Source organism: Rhinichthys klamathensis, unplaced genomic scaffold, assembly GCF_029890125.1.
Source record: "Rhinichthys klamathensis goyatoka isolate OS25496 unplaced genomic scaffold, OSU_Roscu_1.1 h1tg000272l_1, whole genome shotgun sequence".
Taxonomy (NCBI): Eukaryota; Metazoa; Chordata; class Actinopteri; order Cypriniformes; family Leuciscidae; genus Rhinichthys; species Rhinichthys klamathensis.
In genome coordinates this window covers 899,864-913,978 of record NW_026606792.1, presented here as the reverse complement: position 1 = coordinate 913,978, position 14,115 = coordinate 899,864, and the positions used below count along the sequence as shown (strand labels likewise).

The 14,115-nt window shown below is 38.3% G+C and overlaps 1 protein-coding gene across 1 annotated transcript; it reads right to left on the bottom strand.

The window, feature by feature from the left end:
- Window positions 1-2,259: 2,259 nt before the first annotated feature.
- stac3 (SH3 and cysteine rich domain 3) lies at window positions 2,260-13,725 on the bottom strand. The gene is made up of 13 exons (XM_056268449.1): window positions 13,577-13,725; window positions 11,997-12,041; window positions 11,838-11,916; window positions 11,610-11,766; window positions 9,451-9,548; window positions 9,297-9,357; window positions 8,392-8,489; window positions 8,235-8,301; window positions 5,391-5,437; window positions 3,976-4,067; window positions 3,784-3,835; window positions 2,769-2,906; window positions 2,260-2,410 (listed from the first exon to the last, which is right to left on the bottom strand). The coding sequence occupies exons 2-13, from the start codon at window positions 12,011-12,013 to the stop codon at window positions 2,312-2,314; spliced, it is 1,005 nt and encodes a 334-aa protein (XP_056124424.1). The 5' UTR covers window positions 12,014-12,041; window positions 13,577-13,725; the 3' UTR covers window positions 2,260-2,311.
- Window positions 13,726-14,115: the final 390 nt, after the last annotated feature.

Genomic DNA, 14,115 nt, shown 5'->3' with positions numbered 1-14,115 from the left:
ACTTCTAAAGGAATTACTAATTATTTTAAGCTTTTGAGGTTTTTGGTGAAGTTTTAGATAGTAATTCCTTTAGAAGTATGTAGTAACACTTGAGTCATTACTGGTTAGTTACCATGATTCTTACATGAAAAGCCAATCCTAAAGTGTAGAATCTTCTAATCCTTCACAAAATATTTGCACACACGTAAATGAGGTAGGAGACATTAATAAAATAAAATCTTTTATTTTTTGCGAGGTTAAATAATAAAATCACTGTATATGGTATTTGGATGGCCGATAACTCAATATGCCGTCACCGTGACTCTGGCCAATTTTCTGGCATTCCTCTGGACTGGCATTGAATCACTACAGGACAAGTAAGGTCCCGACAACTGCATTTAAAAAGCCATTTCTTTAAAATTATTCAGTTGATAAACAGTTCTCTAGGAAAGAGCATAGGCTAATTAATTCCCAAATCATAAGTCTGCTATGCTATTACATATTGATAAACCTTGTGTATTTGTTTACAGTAGCAGTTATTAATGTTAATGTAGTCCTAGTCATTTGTCATTAGTTATTGATTAGTTTTGCATGAACTATTAATCTTCTTCAGTAGTTCTCTGGGAAGCATTAAAAAAATAGTAGTTATCAATTAGTTAATAGTGAACTACCACTTTCATCTGTGCGCTGTTACTTACTAATTCGTTAATCAGAATTTCTTGTTAGTTAATAGTAGTTACTAGATTGTTAATATTGTGTTACTCATTTGTTCCTGTGTAGTTATTCATTAACGAAGGAACCGTATTCTAAAGTGTTACCCTTTTGAGATCTCCAGCTGTCATTCCAATTATCGATAAAAGTCTAAAAAGAATTTCCACGTCAACTTCTGCCCTACGGCTTTCCGGCGAAAGGAGATTTAGCAATGTTTGTTACAAAATGTCACGCCACGAGTGTGGCTCATGCAGGGTTCCCAATCTCCACTCAGCAAGAGCAATACATTTGCTCCATGAACACGAGAACAGATATTCTGTCCCAGAACGGACAACGAGATGGTCCGCATTATATGGAGCATTTTTGGCCAGGTGGAAGTAAATCTTTTTTGCATCGAAAGAAAAGACCCACCGCCCATTAATTTCGAGGGAAAAGGATGGATTAGCTCACCTTTGGGGTCAATGTGTGTTTAAGGAAGAGTCATCCATCCTGTGTTTAATGTTTATTTCTTTTTTATTCTGTATAGAATAATAGAGCTCTTTAGAATAGTAAGCTGTTTAGAATATTATCATATGAAGCGCTAAGACATTTGGATCATAAAATTATGCAGAAGGTAAATTATCAGAAAGTGTCCCACATTACCAGAATTCTGTCTGTGACTTGACAGTAGCTGAACGCCATGCCTTCTGTAAACGCTATGTTAGCTTGTGTCACAAAGTTGCTTTTCATTAACTTATGGGTAAATTTCAATGATCAGCAGCCATGTGCTGAGCGGCATAGCAGGCTAACCATGGCAAGGCAGGAAAAAACTCGGGAAGGCCCGTTAGCAACAACCAACTTAATGACCAACGATAGTGGAAAAATGCCTAATCCTCGTCCTCAATTTGTGGTTTCTGTCAGGAGTTAATAAACAAAGTACTTGACATCCATCTTGTTTACTCGTCACTTCAATGGTTCTGACTTCCTCTTTGAAAAGAGTAGTCAATTATAAAATCCTACCCACAAACACAACAAAAGATTACATTTTTACATCTTTAAAAGACTACAAAAAGTTTTCTGGGCCATAACATCTTAAAACATATCAAAAAGACATTTTTGTAAGCTTGTATACTGCTGCAATAAGTTATGTATTGAAATGTGTTAAAAAAAATTCTTTAACTTTGTCACATGTTCCCACTTTGCTTTCTGTTTTCATTTAACTGGTGTGTAAAAAAAAATAAAAATATATATATATATATATATATATATAAGGGATTGTCTGGGATTACTGTGTTTTAGTTATTTGGCCTAGTTTTCAGTTTGTTGCTATGGTTTCTCTTTGATTTGGTTGTGTTACGCCTGTTTTTAATGTAGGTAATGTATATGTTACCACAAAGAGTTTTAGACAATATAAACTTATTTTTGCAGTTCCTAATAAAATGACTGGCCAACTAATGAGAAACTTTGTTTTTATTTTCTCAGCAAATATTTTTATTCATATATAGTGCTTGGTAAAAGTTAACTTTAGACCTTGTTCACAAGCCAGTGAGGTCAGATTTAGTCATATCTCTCCTTCTGTCTCATTATTTCTCTGTCCATTCTTGAGCTTCACATATTTTCTTCATGAATGAATCTCCATCATTCAGAGCTCCAGTAGTAGGTCAGCAGGGAAGAAGCCCAGTTTACGGCCAGTGCTCACTTTCAGATATCCATTCACCTCTTCTCCTTTCTTCACCACGATCTACAAAGCAGAACACAGTTATAAATCCGGAAAATCAATCGGTGATCAGTCAATAAGCTGCCTCTTAAATACATTTTGATTCGGTTCCTTTATGTTTAAGTACAAACATTAACTAGGCAGACCAGATTTTTAGAGTATAATACGGGACATACAGAGGTATTCCAGTTGAATTATTCAGGGGAGGGGAGCGTAAAACACATTTGCCATTTCTCAGGTTTGGGCTATATAATTTGAGAAGCTGTTTGCAGTAAGACCTCAACAGAAAGCAGCTGGGCTAACTCTCCCCAACACTATAATAGTGATCCACATGGCATTCACTCATCCCTCTTCAGTCCTCACCACACACACACACACTGACCTGATCTTTCTTCAGGGTAATCTGGCCCATCTCTCGGTTTCCCACGAAGGAGCGTTTCACTTTATATACCCTCTCGCCTGCTCGCACCCTGATGATGTAGTTCATGGGCAAGTAGCCTGTCTTCTCCCCAATCTTACCCTTTGAGACACACATAGACACAGTTCAAAACGAGTGGCCTAGTGTTTACTTTAAAGCCTAGGTCTGCAGCCCTGCTCATAGAGACCCAAATGTACTGCAGAGTTTAGTTCCAACCCTAATCAAACACAACTGAGTCAGCTAATTAATTGCAAAGATTAATGCGTTAATTCCCCCAGCCCTATTAATTACATAAATAATCTAATTATACAAAACAGAATTATGTTTTTTTGTGTTCGTCCTTATCTGTATTGCTTTGTTTGCTTAATACAAATAATAATAATAATGTGCACTCCATGTGCGTGAAAAGACCGGGGTCTCCTCTATTCGTTCCCGGTCTCTTGTAAACTGCGTAACATGGACACTTTGCATTCCAGCTAAAATGATGTAGTGTGAGAAGAAATTAAAAGGGGAGGGTCTGAACGAAATCGAACAAAAGTGATCACAGGAGATGAATTTGAAACCGTAGTAATAATAATATGAACCAATAATGTTCTAGCACTGCATGTTTCTTTAAAAAAGCTCTAAGAAATATTGTACTACTTTGTGTTGAGGAGACTTTTGCTTCGAAATCTCCCAGTCATAACACCAGTGCTGGGCAACTCTCGCCCTCAAGATCCATTTTCCTGCAGAGTTCAGCTCCATCTCCAATCAAACCCACCGGAACGAGATCATCAAGGTCTTCAGGATAGCTAGAAAGCTACAGGCGGGTGATTGGGATCATGGATGGAGTTGAACTCTGCAGGAAAGTGGATCTTGAGGACCAAAGTTGCCCAGCCCTGCATTAAATGTAAGGAAAAGAAAAACTTCACTCCTGACTCACTCATGCACTCCTGTACTAACCTTAACTTCTGATAGAAATCCAGCACAGTGAACTCACCCTCCACCACTCCTCATTAGAGTCATCCAGCACTGTGATGCGATCTCCTGGACTGAAACACACACACACACACACAAAACACCTGATCAGGTTTAGAAATTAAACCAAAAAATTAAGCATTTATGATGGTTTTGACAATGCATGAATGCTATGACTAAATTGAAATATGAATAAATATGTGAATAGACTCACTGGAAGTCTAGGTCATCTTTCTCAATGGCTTTGAAGCGATACAGAGCCATATAATAGTGAGACTGACTGAACGTCTGCTGCTGCTTCTTGTTCTGCGAATCAAACACAGGGATTTATCTGCATCTTTCATGGACAGCGGCAGAGAAGTGATGGTGAGATCAGGAACCAGATTCAGATGCGGTTGTAACCTGTTGAAGTGTGTGCACTACATGCCAGAGCACATGTCCCACAAAGTCTCTTGCAGTTCAAAGAGTTTAATTGGATCCCCCCCACAATGGAACTAAAAAATTAGGTTTCAGGAAATCGGTAAAGTATTTTTTGACTTCAACTCCACTTAAACTGTTCAGTGAAAATGTGAATCATTTGTCATCTTTAGACCATGAAAACAGGCCAAAGTAGTCAAGTCTTTGACCACTAGGTGGTGTTGGTCCCAAGCTTCTCAGTTTCCTCCAGGACATGATGGCCATGTAACAGAGAAAGTTTTATAATAATATGCCAGTGTTTTATGGCAAAATACAGGATTTTAGACTTCAAAAGGATCTATTAGAGGGCTAAAGGGTTTGAGAAAAAAATGTCTATGTTCTCTATCGGTCTGCCTTATTCCAATGATTGACACACAAATTGCATTTGGTAAACATAGAAGCTTACGCACAAGAACGAAGAGGTTTGTTGAGTGAGGAACATCTTCTGTGATTACCACATGTGATGTCCTATGTGTGCCATTCTTTATTTAGATGTAAATAAAAACCTGTTCATCATATAAAGTGCTCATATCTCTTCACAAGACTTTGATTAAACTGCTCGATCCATATGGATTTGTTTTACAATTCCTTTATAACTTTTTTGGATCTGGTAGGTTTTGCTTACCTGGATTTGCAATGCCTCTCAGGTTTTATTACAAATATTAAGTCTAGTGGGTTTGGAACAACATGATGTTGACCGAATTTTAATTTTGGGGTAAATTATCTCTTTAAGTCTCTATGAAATTCTGGTCTCTAGATATGGCTAGGGTTATTAGGATTTTTAGTCTTTTAGAAAAGAAAACCACAGCTCTCCTCAACAAGCCACACATTTTGAGGCACAAATCATGCCCATAGCACAAATGTTGTAGTATGAGTTATGCACTATAGTTTAGTACTAGGAGTGTGTTCAAATCCTTAACCCATCATATGACCAATAGTATTAGTGATACATGCTTTAACAAGCACCGCTATTGAAGACTAAAACTACCCAACAAACACCATACAACAGGACAATCTGAAGGGCACACACATATACACCCATACTCATAAGGGAATAATAATATTCAATATTCTGGACAGGGCTGGAACTAGAAACTTTGAAAATGCTGCATAAAGTTGACAAACCAGTCCATGCAACCTTTGCTCCTGTCCTTTAGTACAGCGGCATTTTACCTTGTCATCTGCTGCTGTTTTGTCTTTCTTGTCTCCATCTTGCTTTCCTAACAATAAAGGATAAAGTGCGCCCGTTCAACATGTCTTTTTTTGGAGTTAATGGATATAAAGAACCAATATACTGTAGATTTATTCAAACTGCCTTTGTTTCCCACAAAACAAATCAGAATTAACAAGCCAATCTCATATTGTGTCTCATATTAAGTCTTATGAATTTTAAATGACATCAGGATGAGTAAATGGTGACTTGTTATTTTTTGGTAAACTATCCCTTTAATAATTAACAGAAAAGAGGGATCATATAAAAATTGCATGTAGCTTTGGTCACACTTTATTTTGATGGTCCCTTTTGAACATTCTGTTGACTATAAGAAACTGCAACTACATATCAGCTAACTCTCATTGGAGTATTAGTAGACTGTCTGCTTAATATCTGCTAACTCTTTATTGTGATGATCCTCCAACAGACATTCAATTGACTAACTTTGAAACTACGTCAACTTATTCTAACCCTAACCCTACCAGTCTACTAATATTCAACGAATACTCTAATGAGAGTTCGTTGAAATGTAGGTGCAATGTTACTTATCCTCAGCAGAATGTGTTAATGGGTGTAAACTTTACACTGTTCAGCTCCATTGGACCATTCTCACAGAATATATCAAGACGTTTACAGTGATGGTATTGCCAACAACCAGGTGGGAGAGTAGGGTTGAAGCTGTTAAAGCTGAAGGTATTGACCGCTATGAAGAAGCAGGTCAGAGAAATGGGAAGAAATTTGGAAGAAAAATTTCACCCAGAAATTTGGGTGAAGAATTGGAAGGATCTGCCAGTATCTGCAGAGATGGCCTTGGCTGGTAAGTACCATTGATCCTGAAGTGTCCCAAATATTTAGGAAATTAGCTTTCACACCGGAGGTACCTTTTCATGGTTCCTAGAATTATTGGCGGAAGTATCCGGATTTCGGCGTGTTTGCATAGCAGGAACTAGGAACGATTTTAGTTCTAGGAACTCCTTTTGGAGGAAATAAATTAGCTCTAACTTCAGAGTCGGTCTAAACCAGCGCTATAGGAACTATCTGTGACGTTAGTGTTCGCTGATTGGCCGAACGCATGCCAGCACCTGCCATTTTTAAAAAAGCTGTGTAAACACACATATTATAGCCTATATATTTACTCCAGAAACTAATCGAACATGTAAAACAGTAATAGATGAGCCTCTCAACCTTTCCTCAGCTAGCAACACTGGACATCAACCACACGGCATACGCTTATACCTTTTCATCACTGTCTACTTTCTATGTATAACTGTTCTATCTAATAACGTATTCTACAGGACTGTTAGACAGATCGTAAACTAATGAACAGAGAATGTGAGCACTGTGAGCTCAGGCTCTGGCGTTCTCAGCGCCGGCACAATAAAAGTCACAACAAGCGCGGCTTACGTCACTTCAGAGATTCTACTGGCGGTGCGAACGCAACCAGGAAAATGTTCCTAAGGGAAACCACTAGTTCTCGGGGAATCACCCTGGTGGCGAGTTCCTGTAACTGAGTTCCTATCTACCCGTTGCAAAAGCCCCTCAACTCAGGGAAATAGCAGAGAGGCTTGAGGTGGAGATGAGCTGGCCAGAGGTGCATCAGAGAAGAACACTTGGACTGTTTGAGAAACACTGAGAGCACTGTCAGTCAACTGAAAAGAGATTTTTTCCTGCCCTGGTCACATTAGATTTTCACACATGGAAACCTACAGTATGTGCTGAATTGATTCCTCTACTCCAGGTACTAACGCTAAAAGAAGTCTTGTGCCTCTAAAAGTTCTTTTGACCTTCTTTTTGATCTGAATGGTATTTGGAAAACACTTTTTCCCACAGATTTGTCCCACAGTCATATTAAGTGTGCTATTTGGGACAGGGCCAAATTTTAGCCCGACTGCAATCCTCTCTTGCACAGGGACTAACACCCTCTGACCTCATCATGGACCCTATACTTACTTACAGACCACATATATTCCCACAATACATTCTGAAAACTTCAGTTTCAACTCGGTTGCCTTTTCTATCTATGGCTCTGTCCCAAATGGCACACTTCATATCCACTTCATTGTGGACTTACAATGGCTCCCGCGTTTGTGTGTCCGTTAAGTCCACAAGAGCGTAGGGCGTCCCATTTGTCATTTTAGTTTTCAGAAGAGCGCCCCCCTTTGCGGTCAATATGCGCCCTCGATGCGCACTTTTGCCGAGCTTCTTCCCGACAGTCGAAGCGGCATTACATCGCGAAAGTGTGCACTTGTAGGAAGACCGCGAGTGTTTAGGGTGCCATTTGGGACAGGGCCCTTGTACTCAAGGACCAGTGCTGTGACTGTTTTGAAAGAACAAGAACATTTGTGTCTATTGTTTTAAGAACATCATTTATAGTATTTGTATGAAATAAAGAGAAAATGAAAACTGTTTAGGAAAATCTGACGTGTTGAGGAGGCATTACTTGTTTTGAGAGAACGTTCCCCAGTCTCTGGAGAAATGTGTAAAGAAAACTACACAAAAAATAGTGAACTCCCCTTGGCAAACAAGATTCCATTTTCAAGGAAGATATATAGAGTATAACAGCATATAAATAATACAATGTAAAAGCCACAAAACAAAATGTATTCAATTTGCCACCTAGAGACTGCAGTTATTTAAATGAATGAGTTATTACCCTAAAGTACTGTTGCAAGCTTGATGCGACAACATGTTTCGACTCGCATGTAATTCCCAGGCACGTGGATTCCTAATAAGATGACGGCATTTCAACCACGGGATTTCGCTGTAAAGGTAACAAACAATTAGCAACTCCTGGTTTAACTTACCCTCAACAACCTCTTCGTCCTCTTTCGGTTGTTGAGCTTCCTCTTCCTCCATCATCATCATCATCATCTTATGAAAGGAAGGATGTTCATTACATTCTTCATAGAAGTGAGGGCTCAGGCATATGCTGGATTATCCCTAAAAGCAAACGTCACTTACGTTCTTCTTGTCTTCAGAGCCTTTCTTCCTCTCTTTGTTGGCCATGATCACCCCCACTCTCAGCGTGTCGAACACCGGATCAGTGCGGTTCTGCTGACCTACACATGCAATGGACATTCTGTAAGTATCATTTCAATGTGTTCAGTTTATTTTGATAGATTTCATCATGCAGGCATTTTAACAGCATTTACCTTCACAATAATCGTCAAACATTGTAAAATATAGACATACGTTATTTTATCAGACATTCAAAGATTTAATTCCGTGTGTGTACCAAGACTAGACTAGACTTTCTGACTAGCACATAATTGTCTGTGTTAATGTAGGTCGTTATAATATGTTTATGTGTTATATATGCATGCATTTGAGAGCGCTAATGAAACCGCTAGCACTCTTCCCTAGCTAATAAAAATATGTTCTAAAAAATGTTTGTGCTATGTTCCCATTGAGTTATTTTTTAATGTTCTCTGAATTTTTTAAATGTACCGTTTTTTTTTAAATACTTAAAAAAACTTTGTTTTTCTTGGTTATGCAAACTTTAAGAAAACATCCCATTTTAGTATGCTTTAAACATTTTGGGAACATTATTTTTAAATGTTCTATAAACATTCTGAAACAAGTCGTAACATAAAATTTAACTTATAAAATGTTAGCTGAACGTATTTGAACAAATGTCTGAACAAACTTTCTATTAACGTCACTAAGATAACATTTGTTCATAACTTTGAGAGAACCATTATTCAATATTTTGAGAACGTTGCTGTTAGCTGGTTCATCACATGCTAGAAATTCCCAAAATACTTTGATTGGATTATCCCTTCTTTGTCTAAACTATGCTTGTTTAATTATTATCACCATGAGTATTTTCATGTCAAAAATGAACTTTCATTATACATTATACTCACCGGGGTTATTGATCTCTTGATCATAGAGAGGAGAACTGTATGCCCGTCTAAATCCAGGAGGCTGACAGGAGGAGAGATATGAATGAAAAGATGAAGCTGACGATGTGATTGTCTCATATATGTATATTAGGAAGCATATAGAATGTCATCTCACTATTTTCCCAAAGCATCTCTGGAACTGCACATAAGATTGGCACGAGTGGTGAATGTTAGTCTTGCAGTTTTTGCAGCGCAAGGCAAATTTATTATTGACTGAAACAAGAAGAACAGGAATCAGTTAGATCAGTAATGTTTTTTTCTTGGAGTATCGCAATAATATCGTATCGGGAGTTCAGTATCGTGATATCATGTATCAAAATCTTGACATGATGGCATCGTTACTGCCCTAGTTTGACTTACACCCGCTTCCTCTCACTCGCTCCGGTTGAATAATGTTGGTGTTACATGTCCCGATTTGAGCGCGGGGTTGCGAGTATTGTGCATAATTTCAGTCATCCCCGCAGGTTTTGTGCTCACACTAAAAGCACGCGCACCGCTGATCTACACTCACCTAAAGGATTATTAGGAACACCTGTTCAATTTCTCATTAATGCAATTATCTAATCAACCAATCACATGGCAGTTGCTTCAATGCATTTAGGGGTGTGGTCCTGGTCAAGACAATCTCCTGAACTCCAAACTGAATGTCAGAATGGGAAAGAAAGGTGATTTAAGCAATTTTGAGCGTGGCATGGTTGTTGGTGCCAGACGGGCCAGTATTTCACAATCTGCTCAGTTACTGGGATTTTCACGCACAACCATTTCTAGGGTTTACAAAGAATGGTGTGAAAAGGGAAAAACATCCAGTATGCGGCAGTCCTGTGGGCGAAAATGCCTTGTTGATGCTAGAGGTCAGAGGAGAATGGGCCGACTGATTCAAGCTGATAGAAGAGCAACTTTGACTGAAATAACCACTCGTTACAACCGAGGTATGCAGCAAAGCATTTGTGAAGCCACAACACGCACAACCTTGAGGCGGATGGGCTACAACAGCAGAAGACCCCACCGGGTACCACTCATCTCCACTACAAATAGGAAAAAGAGGCTACAATTTGCAAGAGCTCACCAAAATTGGACAGTTGAAGACTGGAGAAATGTTGCCTGGTCTGATAAGTCTCGATTTCTGTTGAGACATTAAGATGGTAGAGTCAGAATTTGGCGTAAACAGAATGAGAACATGGATCCATCATGCCTTGTTACCACTGTGCAGGCTGGTGGTGGTGGTGTAATGGCGTGGGGGATGTTTTCCTGGCACACTTTAGGCCCCTTAGTGCCAATTGGGCATCGTTTAAATGCCACGGCCTACCTGAGCAGTGTTTCTGACCATGTCCATCCCTTTATAGCCACCATGTACCCATCCTCTGATGGCTACTTCCAGCAGGATAATGCACCATGTCACAAAGCTTGAATCATTTCAAATTGGTTTCTTGAACATGACAATGAGTTCACTGTACTAAAATGCCCCCCACAGTCACCAGATCTCAACCCAATAGAGCATCTTTGGGATGTGGTGGAACGGGAGCTTCGTGCCCTGGATGTGCATCCCACAAATCTCCATCAACTGCAAGATGCTATCCTATCAATATGGGCCAACATTTCTAAAGAATGCTTTCAGCACCTTGTTGAATCAATGCCACGTAGAATTAAGGCAGTTCTGAAGGCGAAAGAGGGTCAAACACAGTATTAGTATGGTGTTCCTAATAATCCTTTAGGTGAGTGTATGTATATAAGTGGCGCGCACATAAAGCTGCTTCTCAAACAGCTTGCGAGTACCAAAGTGATTTTTTCAAGGTAACAAAGTATTGTGACAAGCCTAAAGGCAATAAATTAAAAGTGGAAAATTGCGTGCATATTTTTTTGTTGTTGAATATTTGCAAATAGAGATGAATACATCAGCTAAGACTGCCTGCACAAACACAGATCAACGCCTCCATCATCATTGCCTCGCTGTCATAACGACAGATATTACATTAACTTAGTGAATGTCTCCGGGAGTGTGGATTCTCTAGTAAACCAGTTTCAATTCGACACAGGCTTTGCAGACAGATTTTAACGGTGAGATACGGACCAGCCAGTAGTGCCATAAAGTATAAGCATGTTAACATACTTGTCCTTTATCCCGTTATCCCATTGGATAAAGACACGACTGCTTTACTGAATACACAACAGATACACAAAAACTCACTATATGGATGTTACACACATAAAATTTCTTCTTGTGTTTGGAGAATATTTCAATTGTATTGGCAATGATGGAGTGCACTGAGAACTTACGAACAATCATTCGTGCGCAGACGTCACAGAACTTGGGTTTCTTGCAGTAGTGGTCCTTAAATTTGTGCGGTTTATCATTGATCTGGATCACTGGCTCAGGCGTCGGGGGAGGGGGAGCCTCTTCTTCCTCCACCTCTTCATCATACACAAAATACACCTGAGGAGGACAGATCGTGAGATGTGTGTCACCTGACACACACACACACACACAGAAACTCACACACGTACAGTGTTGTCGTCCTCCTTTACGACATTGTCTGGCGCCGGAGGATTATCATGAATATCCAGCGAGTCTTTATCCTCGAGTCTGAAACACAATCAGGATTTAGATAGTTGCACACTTATATAATGTTCCTGAAAGACGATATAATGTGTGGAAACACTCACTGGTCATATTGAGCCATAAATACAGCGTCTTCAGTCCGTCAGCGCCTGCACAACCATGACACGTTAGCTGGTTTTATGACTAAAACTTTCAAAAGTGATGATATTAGTAGTCAAACTCAGTCGCGGAGAGCAATAAAATATTTTAACTTTAAAGTATTTTAAAGTACGTTCTTAATGTACGTTTGGGAGGAGCCTAATCATTCAGTCCTGTCAATCAAAATAGAGAAAAACACAGTGAAAACACATTAGCATCTCACTGAATGAACTTTATTGAGCTTCATGACACACTTCCGGTTTGCTCACTAGTTTCTGGTTACTTGTGTTTACCAATGCCTAACTCCTCTTAAAATGAGTGTTCAGAAGAGAGAAGAAATATTCTGAATATTACTGTGTAATAAATATTTATACTCTAATATTCTATCTTAAAGAATACAGTGGATTAAAAGTTTTTAAAACTTTAATTAAGACCAAGCCAATCCGAGAAAGCAGTGGATGGTTAACTGTAACTGCGTTTCACCATTACTCTTCATAACGTGTCTTTAGCAAACATTTAATCACAGATCATACAATCACAGAAGATTCAAAGCTATTACGTGTGTCAATGAAAAACTACACACTTTAAACACTGCAATATTCCCCATTTTAAATTAATCGTAAAATTAACACGTTTTGCCTAATCTGTTTTTTTTATATTTATACTATATGTATGTTGTCACCACACGTTTACACAAAATATATTTTTTAAACATATATGGTAAAATTTGTTATTTTTACTTGTTGCACACCTGAATGAGCAGTTACTTTGATAAAGTGATTTAACTCTACTGTCTAACAGCAAACTAAAGTCTGGCTTACAAGTATCAGTTATTTATATATTTATACAAGTATCAGTTATTTATATATTTATTCACTGCTTTCAATTGAACTTTTAGGGTCCCAGTCTCACTATTACAAATGATTTTAGCCTCATTAAACTCCTAATTACTGTAGGTAGTTGTTAAGTTGTGTGTATTAAGGGATGTAGAATATGGTCATGCAGAATAAGGCATTAATATGTGCTTTATAAGTACTAAAAAACATCCATTATCCTCAAAATATCCATGCTAATAAGAAACTTGTCAATGGTGAGAATTGGATGAATTGTTACTGAACTTGTTTTATTGTAATTGAATTCCTGGTCATTAAATGTGTGGTAATTGTAAGTTGGTAAAAATTATAATAATAAGTGGTTTTCCCTCACAGCTTCTAATGCTCTTCCATAACTGTAGACAACAAACAAGTACAGCATATTGCAGACGTTTATTTATGTATCATAAAATAATTACATATTATTTGTCCAATCAAATACACCAACTAAGCAATTATATTTCCCCCACACACTCACAGTTTCTATTTCTGGGCTGGAAACACTATCTGAGTCCAACAATATGAGTATCTCACTAGGCAGAGTTACAGAGGAAAATATGACGGATGTTTTCTAGGTTTGCATATAGCAAATATATTTCAATAGTCACACTTAAATGCACACATTCTCAATAAGAGTGAAGCATGTGACCTAAACTAAGATAACTAATACATACCTGTTAATGATGATGTGCTTTACTATAATCTGATGTCTTCAGTGAGTTTTGAACCAATGAGATGTAGTCCTACAGCGTGTTATGCTTCTGTTTGCGTTAGATTTACAAGTTAATCTTAACTCACTAATAACCAAACTGGTCTGAGCTGAGGAACACACACTTGTGCATGTACGTGTGTGTGTCACTGTGAGTGTTTTAAACAGGTGGCAGATGACAGAGAGTAATAAGACCCTCTCTCTCTCTCTCTCTCTCTCTCTCTCTCTCTCTCTCTCTCTCTCTCTCTCTCTCTCTCTCTCTGACAGACATGCACACATGTAGTCAGTTCAAGTCATTCACAGATTCACTGCTGGCCTGTTAGTTTGTGTGCATAACCGGAGCTGTAACAGAGAGGCCAGAACAATAACAGAGAGTGTTTTATATATATTTAACATAAAACATAATAAATATTCACTAATGCGTCTAATCATAGGTTTTATTTTAAATAAACTAATTACAAAAGCCTCTAATTTTGTTACAAGCAATTTAATTAATTAATTAAT